Genomic DNA, 12,394 nt, shown 5'->3' on the forward strand with positions numbered 1-12,394 from the left:
ACAGAGGCGCGGCCGTAAAGCGCTCCCCGCCTCGCTCCCCTCCCCTCCCCTCCGCCCGGGCTGTCGCGCGCCGGGCCTCGCTTGGCGGCCGGGGCCAGCTTTGCGACAGCGGCGGGCTCGCCTGTGAGTGAGCAGGCGAGGCGAGCGGCAACAGTGGCGGCCAAGGCGAGCGCGCGGGGGGCCGTGGCGGCGGCGGCGGGGGTTGAGCGCGGCCGCGGCTGCAGGAGGCGGAGGATCAGCAGCAGCGGCGGCGGGGCTGGCTGGGTAAGGCGAGGGGCCGGGCTGGGCTCGGCGGGGGAAGCGGCGCTCCAGGGGAAGGCAGGAGGCCGAGGCGGGTTCCCTTTGTGTGGCCGCGGAGCCACGGGCGGGGGTCCCTTCCCCAAAGAGCCTCTCCTACCGGGGAAGGGGGGGGGCTGCGCTGCCCCCCCCTCTTTCACCGGGCTCCTCCTCTTCCACCCCGATGGGTTGGCCGTCCGAGACCCTGAACTGCTTCGGACCTACTGAACCCTCTTTCTCCACGAGTTACACTTTTACAAACCTCCGATTTCTTTATGTACTGTTGAGTTCCCCCCTTCCCCGCTTCTCTCTTGTGGTTGGCCCATCTTTATTTTTATTTTTATTTTTGTGTAGCCTTTTTATCCCTTTTCTTTAAAGCGGTTTTGAAAAAAACCAACATTTCAAAACCATTGAACAGCCTGCACCATAAACCTCCTCGTGGTGGGATGTTTTTCACAGTAGTTCAGAACGGGGCAACTGCACTTGTCAAAACCAAAGAGTGATTTTCTTCTTCCTTCCTTCCTTCCTCTCTTGAGTTAGGCTTAAAAACAAAGACTCCTTAGCTTAGTAATAATGGTAATATTTACAGTGACATTTCTTCCCCCCCCCCTTAAGGTCATATCTTAATTTTTAATTAACCAAAGTGACAGAAAGACTGTGCTTGTAGTTATATACCTTGTGTTTTGAAAGAGCGACGAACAAGATGAAATGAGGCAGGAGTTCGACTCATGATATTTTAGCAAATAAATTTATAGCAGCATAAAGTCTTTTGTGTTAGTGTCTCACAGTTTCTTTATTAAAATGTGGAAAACCTGTAAAATGTTTAGGGAAAATAATTCAGTGATGGTGTTAGGAGTATTTTAAATGAATCTTATAATATATGTGAAAACTGTTACCCTTCATTACAAGGGCTTTTGAGATTTAACCATTAAACCAACTGTAATGGCTGAAAAGCTGTATTAGATTATACGTTCTACATATAGATGAGGTCTAGATTTTGTTTAGACAAAATTGGGCTTTCTTTCAAATTGCGTAGTATTCTTCTTTGGAAAGGGTAAATCTTGTTCCTACAACTAAATAAATAGTCAGGACTAGAACTGGTGACTGCCTTTCTTCATAATAATGTACATATTTGGTGTAGAAAAATGAAAAGTGATAGCAACAATTTTCTGTAGTGGAGAATTGTCTCTGTTGTTCCCAAATGAAGACAGAAATACAAGTTACTCTTTGAGAGATTAAAGTAAAGTCAGTATTTGTAGTAAAAACTTAACCAAAGAGCAATTTCATTTGAAAAAAACCTTGTTACCATTTTGTTTGTAGGAGAGTACTAGGATAGTTATTTTTCAGTTAATAGAAAATGAATAGTGGTCAACAGCAACTGATTTGTGGAGATTGTACAGATTTACTGTACTTCATTGGGGGGTGTTTAATACCTCTCATGTCCTCTCCATGGTACCAAGGACTACGTATAAAAATATGAATGAGATGATGTCTGTTTTTTGCTGTTGATATGAATTTTGACTCCTGGTTTTCAGTTCTGAACGCATACATACAGATGTACTTATGTTAAGAATATTTCCTGTGATGCCAAGGAGTCCATTCCTATGTTATTTATCTAGAAATACATTAACTGGTTTACTGATTAAAATATCCAAAGTGATGTACAATAAAAACATTAAAAACCCAAAGCGATAAAACAGCACCTTTATTGAAATACAATCAGTTTCACAGCCAGTCATCATCCTAGAAAGCTTATTGGGTCCAAAGCTTATGGCATGGAAATCGTTCAAAGAGATTAGTTGCTATCTTATTCTTCACCAGCTTAAGATCTTATCTCTTTAAATGAAAGTAAACGAAACAAGTCTTGGTCTGAGGGAGCTGAGCAGGCCCAGAATGTTTAGTAATCTAAAGGTAAAGCCCAGTTCCTTAAGTTGACCCTGGAATCACATAGGAAGCTGGTCCAGTTGGGCTAGGACTTGGGTATTTTTGTTCATGCCAGTTCTAGTTAATAAACAGGCTGCCAAGTTCTAGACAAATCCAAGGCACATGTGTAGAGCAATCCAATCAACTTTAATGGTATGAATGGGTGCCAACAGGAAAAGGTTGCAGTTGTCTCACTCAGGATTGATGCTAAAAAATATTCTTAGCTGCTGCTGCCACCATTGGTGAATTCAGGAGCAAGGTCCTGGAGCATCTTCATACTGCACATAGCACTCCAAGGGACCGTGTGGCCCAGTTTAGGACAAGAAAATTCACCATCCTCAGATCATTTGAACCTTTAACCATCAGCACCTCTGTTTTTGTTTAGATTCACGCTCAAATTTACTTGTCCTTTATCCCATTTACAGCAGCATGGGATAGGTTTTTTTTTTTAGGGACTCCTTCCATTCCTGGCTCAGATGTAAAAGAAAAGTAGGGGTGGTGTTAGCAAATTGTCTCATTATTTCATGACTTCAGATGGTCTTCCTCTCAAGGTCTGCTTAGTAGTAGGTATGTATACATATATGAGAAGACAAGACTCACTGGAAAAGGTAATAATGCTAGGAAACGTTGGAGGCAATAGGAAAAGAAGAAGACCCAACATGAGGTGAATTGACTCAATAAAGGAAGCCATGGCCTTCAGTTTGCAAGACCTGAACAAGGCTGTTAATGATAGGATGTTTTGGAGGTCATTCATTCATAGGGTCGCCATAAGCTGAAGGTGACTTGACGGCACATACCACACATGTATGTTTGTTTAGTTAACTTGCAGGGTTTTCTTTTTAACAAATACAGTTATTTACCTTGTAACTTGTATTTTAAACACCATAAATCTGTGTTTCTTGATGATGTGGACAATTACTAGATTTTGCTGTTCTTTAGAACTGTGAGAGCCCCGTGGAGCAGAGTGGTAAGCTGCAGTACTGCAGTCCAAGCTCTGCTCACGACCTGAGTTCGATCCCAGTGGAAGTTGGTTTCAGGTAGCTGGCTCAAGGTTGACTCAGCCTTCCATCCTTCCGAGGTCGGTCAAATGAGTACCCAGCTTGCTGGGGGTAAAGGGAAGATGACTGGGGAAGGCACTGGCAAACCACCCCGTAAACAAAGTCTGCCTAGTAAACGTCGGGATGTGACGTCACCCCATGGGTCAGCAATGACCCAGTGCTTGCACAGGGGACCTTTACCTTTGCCTTTTTAGAACTCTGAACTCTTTACTGCTATACTTTGCACACCCATCAGTAGTATCTTTGTAATTACATGTTCGAGCTATTCTCTGTGCTTGTGCTAAACAGCCAGTGAATTTTGTAGTATTATGTCCTTGGAATGATGTGAATGTTATGGCTGCAGCCTGCCATTAAAATTAATAGGAGTTTTGCCATTTACTTCAGTAGAGGGGAGGATTTGCACCCTTTGTTTAGACATTCTGAGAATGCCAATATTGTTCCGAGTCTGATATGCTGATAGCCTAAATACACATGTTCTTGCTTTCCCTGTGATTTATGGTAAGATCTTTCCTAAACCATTCTTCTTGATTTAGCTTTGCTTCTCTTTGTTTCCTATTCTTTATTTTTCTTTCATTTGTTGTTTTCTCTTTCAGTTTTGGCTGCACTAATACTACTGCTGAATTGGTGCGTTAAGGATTTGCCTTTTCCCAATTTCTTTACTTGCCTAACAGACATTATGAGGAGACTGGCTTTTCGTGGTGCTGGTTGTACTCTGGTAAATCTGGTAATTTACTGATAACGTGTGTACTGTTTTGTCCCTCTCTTCCATGCATTTCAGCCTTTTTTTTTGCATGACAAATCATTCTTGTTCATCTACTTCACTCTTGACTTTGTAGTTGATCCTGTTTGCTCAATATGAAATACAAACTTTCTAACCCAGTTTTGTCAGACTAAGGATAACTTTTAAAACATCAGTGTGAACAAGTTAATTGGAATTACACTGAAGGTTTGGGTGTATAGTTTGGTTAGTGATTGAACGTGCCTCATTGGAATCCAGTTAAATTGACACATAGTGAATAGAGTTTGAATGACATCACTGAATGTTTTGTCAGTCATTTAAGGCAGAGTGAGTCATTGAGGAATCTAAAACTTCAATGCTGGTTAAAAATGGACATATTTTTCCAGACCTGGTTTTGAGGGCTTATTGAAGATAAGATTGGCCCTGTATATGTTTCAGAGGTAGAGATGGTAGTTTAAATTCATATCACACCAAATTCATTTCTTTTAGTATGCACTTGTGCTGAATGTCTGCCATGTTCTCTTCAGGCTTAGTGAACAGCTCCAGTCAGTTAGTTATTTATGCATCATGGCCCTTAGCATCCTCCAGTTATACCAAAAAAATAATTAAATAGCCAATACTGCTTTGTTTATTCTTGGAGGTGGTTCCTTCCATCTCATAAACAATTTTTTCATATCTACTATGAATAGTTTGTCTCTAGCTAATAGATTTATTTCCCACCAACTTAATTGTCATTGAGAGCTAGCTTCCTCATATGTTGCTTGCAGCATAAAAAAATGCAATGTTTCAGTTTTTAAATTGTTGTACAGTATATCCTTTGAAAGTTCCTATCTGCTACGCTTTCATGTGGCAAGTTCCCATATGGAACAATGAATTATTCCCTGATAGAGAGTTATACTTACATTCTGTTGCATTCAAGTTACTGTTAATCATAATTAATTTAAGCGCCATTGATTTCCCAAGCTACTGTACAGTTTACTTGAGTCTAATATAGGATGTAGATTTAGAGACAGGTTATATATTATGTGACCATGGGGTTTTATTATCAAAAGCGGCATCTCCATGGCCAGTTCTTTCTCTTCCTTCTATAATACCTAGGAATTCTTACCATGTAACAGCAACAATAAATAAAGTAATATGTAGTGAATGTCTCCATTCCCAGTTCACATAATTGGTTGTCACTGAAGGGGTGCAGAAAGATGACAGTGCTAAATTGCGTGGTCAGTGCCATTAGTAGACATTACTGAAGAGATGGAATATAGCCTTGGAAACATCATTTTAGTTGGTCTGATGTGTAATCCATTTGTCTTTCTCCTGACTGGGGTAACCAAAATCTCAAACATTTCTTACCTCTTCTGCTCAAAGTATTAGATAAGAAATCAGATGGTTTCCAAAATATATTTTTGAACATTTTAAGATTTCTGGTTTCTGAACCTGTAAGACACTTTTATAGCAGCCCTGTGCAACTAGTGACCCTCCAAGCTGTGCAGCTCACAAGTCATGTATTCTGTGGCCTAAGAGGGGCTTGAAAAATCAGCTATTTTTGCTGCCTGCCTGCCAAGTTATGGAATGGAAATGTTTCTGTGTTTTCTTATAACTTGGAACATTTTCCATTTCTAAAGGTCTTAAAATTAACAAAAAATTTTGGATGCCATTGCCAATGAAATATTAGGCAAGGTTGTCCATTTCAGAGCTGCAATTAATATTTTTCAGGTGATTATCCCTAGGAATTGTGTGAGAGTGCATATGTATACTTTATTGATTTGTTGGGGGGTGTCAAACATAAAATTTAGTTATGATTGGCTGTACGGATCAAATCGAAACCAAAGGTAAAATTCTTGTCTATATGTTTCCTCTTGCATGGTGGTGAAGATTCCACCCGTTCCTGAGAGCTGCAGCGTCTGGGGACGCTGTGGTGGTTCCGTGGTGCCCCTAAGAGGTTTTGCCACTTCTGGGGGGAGGGGTATTTGTAAATAAAAATTAGGATAAGGAGAAAAAAAGCCCGATTGAAAACAGCAATGCTATGCCAACAAATAGGTGGTGCAGCACCACAGTTGCTTAAGGGGGCGGTTCCTGGGCTGAAAGGGGTTAGGAAGCTGTTCTCTATAGGCTTTTTTGGGGGGGGGGTCTTTTGGCGGCCGTGAAAAGGCTTTGGAGGCTTTAGCCACACCGCCTCTGGCCGCCGAAAGCTCAAGTGATGAAGTGCCACAGTTACTTTCATGGACAGTAATTAAATTATTTTGCTATTGATATGTGGACACCATGTCCACGGCATATTATGCACCGTTCTTTGGGTTATGGTAAAATTAGTGAATCAATAGTTTTCATTGCCTTTTTTATTTTTCTTAACGCAAGGGAAGTACATGATATATTGTGATTAAATTTTTATAAGTATTGTTCCAATAAAAGTCATTTCCACATAAAGTTTTGAACTTATTTGAATTTAACATTTCAAGGATTGTTTTTCCCTGAGCATATATTTTGGTTCAACAAGTTGTTGCTAAAGGTATTGGGACATAAAATTAACATGGATGTATTAAAAATTTGTTTACTAAATATTAGTCAAAACCGACATTGTAAATCAGATCATACTTTAGGAAAACTTTCCAATTTAAATGCTTTGGAAAACCCTCAGTGCTGCTTGCTTAGGAAAATAGATGGGTTGTCAAATACCTGACAGACTGAAGCACATAGCTGGTAGGTAGACTATAAATAAAACAAATTGTCTGCACCTGCTTTACTGTTAGATTTACTGCAGATAATCCTCTATTAAAATGGCCTGCTCAGAAGTAGCTGATAAATAGCTCATGCCTTATGCAGCTATTCTTTAGAAACATTCCCACTAATATTTGAGATGATAAAGGTTGGTCAACTTTTAAAAAACACATTTTATTTTTAATTGGATGGTTGCCACTCCATCAGAATTAATGATAATGGCGTTCGGTCACTGATCAAGAAAAAAGAAGCTTTCTTTTTCCCATGAGCCATTAGTACCAAGCTCAATCTTACTTGTTTGAGACCACTGCAAAAACTGTCATGGACTTTGCGGCTTGTTTGATCTAGGACCAGACGTTTATATACGTTATCCTTTTTTTCGCCATTTCCTGTGGTGCTACGTAACCATACTAGTTGTATGAATGTTAGAATTTGTGATACAGAAAGGAGCACCACAAACAAGATCTGAGCTCTCGCTTTTGTTGTGGTCACAATGCTCGTACCATCATCTTTTTGTTGCTGCTTCATGTGCTTAGATAACACAGTGGTAAATTGGCATTAAAAATCTGATCAACGTGCAAATTGATAGGGAAAATTTTAGTCATGTGCTATTATAATATTGCCATGAAGTATTCCAGCCATGTAGGGTCTAAAAGAGCTGTAGGTTTAATAGCTTGTCATCCTTTCAGATCTTTGGTAGCCTCAAGTGTAAGAGCGCTTTTCTTTATTATAGAAGAAGTTGGATTCCATGGGTTCCAAGAGGCGAAGGGCTACCTCTCCTTCCAGCAGTGTCAGTGGAGGAGATTTTGATGATGGCCACCACTCCACAAACACACCAGGCCCTAGTAGAAAGAGGCGGCGGCTTTCCAACCTCCCAACTGTTGATCCTGTAAGTATTTGATACTTATTAAATAAATTTGCATAATATACTAGCCTTTTGAGTAATTTGACTTGCAACAACTTGCAGAGACTACACAATATTTTGTAAAGTTTTTTCTTTAGCAAAGAAATTGTGTTTATGTGTAAACTGGAATAATTAAGTTTGAGAATTAACATATCCAGAACTGACTTCCGGTTGAGACGAAAACGGTTGGGCATGTGTGCCTCGGCTCTGAGGTGAAATAGAGCTTTACATATGTTGCGAGAATTCTATGGGCTAAATTGGAAGGGACAACCTTAGACAAGCATCTCCTTATTTTGATTAAAGCTTTATACCAAAACACTGGTATTAGGGTCCGATGTAGCCCACAAGGTCATCTCATGAACCTGATTAAGACCGAAAAGAATTATATGGGCTAAATTGGAAGCGACAACCTTAGACAAGCATCTCCTTATTTTGATTAAAGCTTTAAACCAAAACACTGGTATTAGGGTCCGATGCAGCCCACAAGGTCATCTCACGAACCTGATTAAGACCGAAAAGGGTGTTAAGCAGGGATGCATACTTGCGCCTTTATTATTTAATTATTACATAAATGATATCAATAGGCATCTCAAAGATACTTATTTTCACCCTCCAAAAGTTGGTAATTGGCAAATCTCATTTCTGCTCTATGCTGATGATCTAGTTCTATTATCCAGAACTCCGGTTGGCTTGAGAAAAGCTTTGCAGGCGTTAAACCTGTATTGCCATGAAAATCAGCTAGTGATTAATGTGGATAAGGCCAAAATTATGGTCTGTGCTAGGAACCCAAAGCAATATAGATGGAGAATCAATCAAAAGGAGATTGAGCAGGTTCAGCAGTATAAATAGCTAGGGGTTGTGTTTCGAGCCACACAAGCTAGGACCTTGCATATGAACTATGCTGCCCTAAATGCCCAGAAATCCTCTGGCCTAATACAAATATTTTACTGGCACAAAGGAGGGTGGCACATTCCTGCCACAATAAAGATCTTTAAGGCTAAATCCCTTGCTCAAATTAAATACGGAGCCCCAATGAGCATTACTGGCAACACAACCTTAGAAAAGGTGAAGGCTAAATTTCTAAGGAAAATCTTCCAGGCGCTGAATATTATCTCAAACGCGGTACTAAGAATTGAATCTGGGATGATCACAGTTCAGGCCAGACTTTGGATTATCACATTCATGTTTTGCCTATGAGAAGGCAAAGGAGCTTCTTAAGAGCAGGATAGCTGAGGTAGAGAGGCAACTTGATCTAAATAAGCAGATCCTTTTAAAGAAAATCTTATCAGGAATAGGGCCATGTTATATCTGTCCAATATTACAAATCCTGAATATCGCAGATCCTTTATGGTTCTTCAGCATAACGCCCTGCCTTCCAAGTTCATAATGGGATATATAAAAGCCTGTAGATGCATATGCAAACAGGATGCTCTTGAAACCACCTAACGTGTTATTTGAGTGTAAATTATACGATAATATCCGCACAGGTTCATTGATTCCATTAGTAGACTTCCCCCGATCTCTGAGAAAACAACGTCTAGGATACAATAGTTATCTACTAGCATGGCCAGATTTGCTTGGTTAGCAATGAAAATAAGGCAAAGATCGTTTAAGTCTATACAACAGCCGAGGAAATAGAGAATGTGTATTGTGCATACTGTATGTATCTATATAATCAATGTATGTTTTTTCTGATAGATTTATTCTACCATGCTTTTGCTATTAAGCATTCCAATTTTAATAATATACAGCTTTCGTTCTACTTGATATTAATTAAGCTATGTACCTCTGCATTTTTTTCCATTTTTAAGCATTTACATTTTAATTGTATTTTGTACTTGTTTTACTCTGTATTATTCAGTTATGTAAATTCTGTTTGTTTGATTGTCTGTGACTGCAAATAAAATGATGATGATGTATGATATTGCAGTTTCTATTTCAGACTATCATCAGCTTAAACTGTGTTAGTATGTTGCATGAATAATGGTGGAAGCCAAACTTTTAAGCAGGCCATAGGAATTATTACTTGTTTCATGAGAGAATGGTTGTGTTATAACTCTACCTGCTTTTGCTTTTCAAGGCTTTGCTGCCAAAAGCTAGTATGCTGAAATGGTTAAGATTATGGGCTATGAGCCAGGTTCAGTAGGTGGCCTTAAACCAACCCATTGTCCCTCATCCTCAGATCCTAATTTGTAATGTGAGGAATGTAATTCTGTTTCCTGGAATAAACGCAGTATCCCAGGAATGTATTTGAAATGCTTTGAATGCTTAGTATCTACAATAATACTTTTTCCTGAATTACCATTGTGTATATGCTTATTTTGCATTTTAGATTGCAGTGTGTCATGAATTATACAATACAGTCAGAGATTACAAAGATGAACAAGGCAGGCTTCTATGTGAGCTTTTCATTAGAGCACCCAAACGAAGGTAAGTGTATATCGTATTATGTTTTTTTTTTAATTTATGGTAAGTTACTATGGGAATGCTGTGAGGTGTCAGGGAATAATTTTTTTTAACAAAAGTCATTTATTGATAACAGGGACTGGAATTACCATGCTTCCAAATTATCAGCCTTTAAAGTACTGAAACTATTTAATAGAATATGCATTTCATTGTGTCATCTTTCAACGCTTTGTGCTGTATGTTTCAAAATTTTCCCACATGAAACTTTAGGCATTTGGATTTTTCTCATAAACAGAAGGTTCTTATGGTTGTGTTCTCTTGATATAAAATCATTAATGCAGCGTTGTTATAATGAACGTGTGGCAAAATGTTAATTTCACTTTACAGTATAGTTTTACATTTTCTCGTTGTTGGATACTGTAAATTTTGCTTAAAATAATTGCACATAATGCCTTTGTTACTACAATAGAAATCAGCCAGATTACTATGAAGTGGTTTCTCAGCCTATTGATTTAATGAAAATCCAACAAAAGCTAAAAATGGAGGAATATGATGATGTGAACCTGCTAACTGCTGACATCCAGCTGCTATTTAATAATGCGAAATCCTACTATAAGGTGACAAAATATTCTTATTTAATAGTAATTATGTGCATATTCTGTCAGTAAATTGTGCTTGAATTGTTCAGTACAAGAAGGGGGGTTGGAAGAGAGGGTTCGTTCGTTGATTTAATTACAGCTGATCTTCTAATGTTTATGCATAGTATATACTGTATTTTTACAGATAAAAATAACATACACATTGCTTTTTTACTATGCATAGTGTAACTTTTATGCATGGGATATCCCTATCATCTGTAGATGGATTTTCTTTTCTGTCACTTGAGAAGGAGCTGTGGCTCAGTGGTAGAACCACATGCTGTACATTCAGAAGTTATTAGCTTCATTCGCTGTCATCTCCAGTTAGAGGATCTCAAGGAGCAGGTGCTGGCAAAGACTTCTTTCTGCCTGGGACCCTGGAGAGTTGTTGCTGAGCAGAGGAGACAGGACTGCTCTAGATGTACTGAGTCAGGTCATTGGTCTAAGGAAGACTTGTACATAGAGTACTTTGGCAACCATTAAATTCTGGGGAGATTTATACATCAATCAGTTCTAAGTTTGAATACCCGGATTTTAAAATTGATTAACAAACAGAGATCTGTTGCTCCTTTCACACAGCCAGATTCTCCTGAACATAAGGCTGCCTGCAAACTGTGGGATTTATATCTACGCACAAAAAATGAATTTGTTCGAAAGGGAGATGCTGAGGAGGAGGAGGAAGAGGAGGATGGCCATGACAATCAAGGGACAATTTCTGAAATAGTAAGTGTGAGCTCTCTTAACCATCTGTAAACATTTCAAATATCAGAAAGTCTAGTGTTAGTCAGTGCATTCTAACACAGAACATTATTTTCATTTGCCTATTATAAAGTCATTCACAAAACTCTCTGTGTGTATGCACATATTTTAAAAGTGCACTAGATCCACACAGCATAGAAGTATTTCTCTTTTATAAATATCTTTATTGATGAATTCTTACAGCACACATCTGAAATACTGTTTATTCTGAAACATACACTCCATCAGAGTGGTCAGCAATGGGCTGGTTTAACAGCTGGTATAAAAATGCAATTGTAATGTTTCCACTGTTGTTTGTTGTGCCAGTCTTCTCCAGGTCATTTAAAAGAGATTCTTGAACAGCTTCTTGATGCGGTAGTTGTATCCACAAATCCATCAGGCCGCCTCATTAGTGAGCTTTTTCAGAAGCTTCCCTCTAAAGTGGTGAGTAATGATTCACATTTTTTAATTTAAGATACAAATTTTGAATATAACCCCCCTTTGAAATTAACAGAAGTTGGATGGCAGCAGTAAGATTATATAGCTGTTCTGTGTTTGAGAATAGCCGCCTTATTTGGCAAAATTGTGTTGTAGTTGGCAATAGGATAGATATTTCAAATGGAATAACTTGGATGCATAATCTTTGTTTTTTCAGCAATATCCTGACTATTATGCAATAATTAAGGAGCCCATAGATTTGAAGACTATTGCCCAGCGGATACAGGTGAAGTAATGTTTTAGGATAACAGTTTAAATACAGTATGGAAAGGGGATGTAGAAATGTTTAAATATGTATGGTAATAGGTTTTATAGTAATGTGATGGTTATCCAGGGGCAAATGTCTGCTTAAGTTAGTGAGTGCAGCATGACCCTTGAAACTTATATTTTGAGGTACTGATTGATTTGCATCTTCAGTGATGACAGTCAGTGACCCAATATGGTAGATGATCCAATATGTCGCAAAACAATCTGGATTACTTATAGATCTGGCATTTTG

General features: G+C 38.8%; 1 protein-coding gene across 8 annotated transcripts in view; it reads left to right on the top strand.

The window, feature by feature from the left end:
* Positions 1-259: 259 nt before the first annotated feature.
* Positions 260-12,394, top strand: part of PBRM1 (polybromo 1) — a 62,251-nt gene continuing 50,116 nt past the window's right edge. For 2 of the 8 annotated variants that reach the window (XM_056863258.1, XM_056863275.1), the window contains exons 1-7: positions 3,856-3,972; positions 7,445-7,600; positions 9,948-10,045; positions 10,491-10,638; positions 11,239-11,382; positions 11,725-11,841; positions 12,053-12,121. In XM_056863258.1, coding sequence (XP_056719236.1) covers positions 3,934-3,972; positions 7,445-7,600; positions 9,948-10,045; positions 10,491-10,638; positions 11,239-11,382; positions 11,725-11,841; positions 12,053-12,121 — 771 coding nt within the window. In that variant the 5' untranslated portion in view covers positions 3,856-3,933. Of the gene's footprint in view, positions 265-3,855; positions 3,982-7,444; positions 7,601-9,947; positions 10,046-10,490; positions 10,639-11,238; positions 11,383-11,724; positions 11,842-12,052; positions 12,122-12,394 lie in introns of those variants that run through there. The other 6 variants (XM_056863282.1, XM_056863266.1, XM_056863250.1 and 3 more) reach the window with 6 other exon arrangements.

This window comes from Euleptes europaea, chromosome 1 (genome assembly GCF_029931775.1).
Source record: "Euleptes europaea isolate rEulEur1 chromosome 1, rEulEur1.hap1, whole genome shotgun sequence".
Taxonomy (NCBI): Eukaryota; Metazoa; Chordata; class Lepidosauria; order Squamata; family Sphaerodactylidae; genus Euleptes; species Euleptes europaea.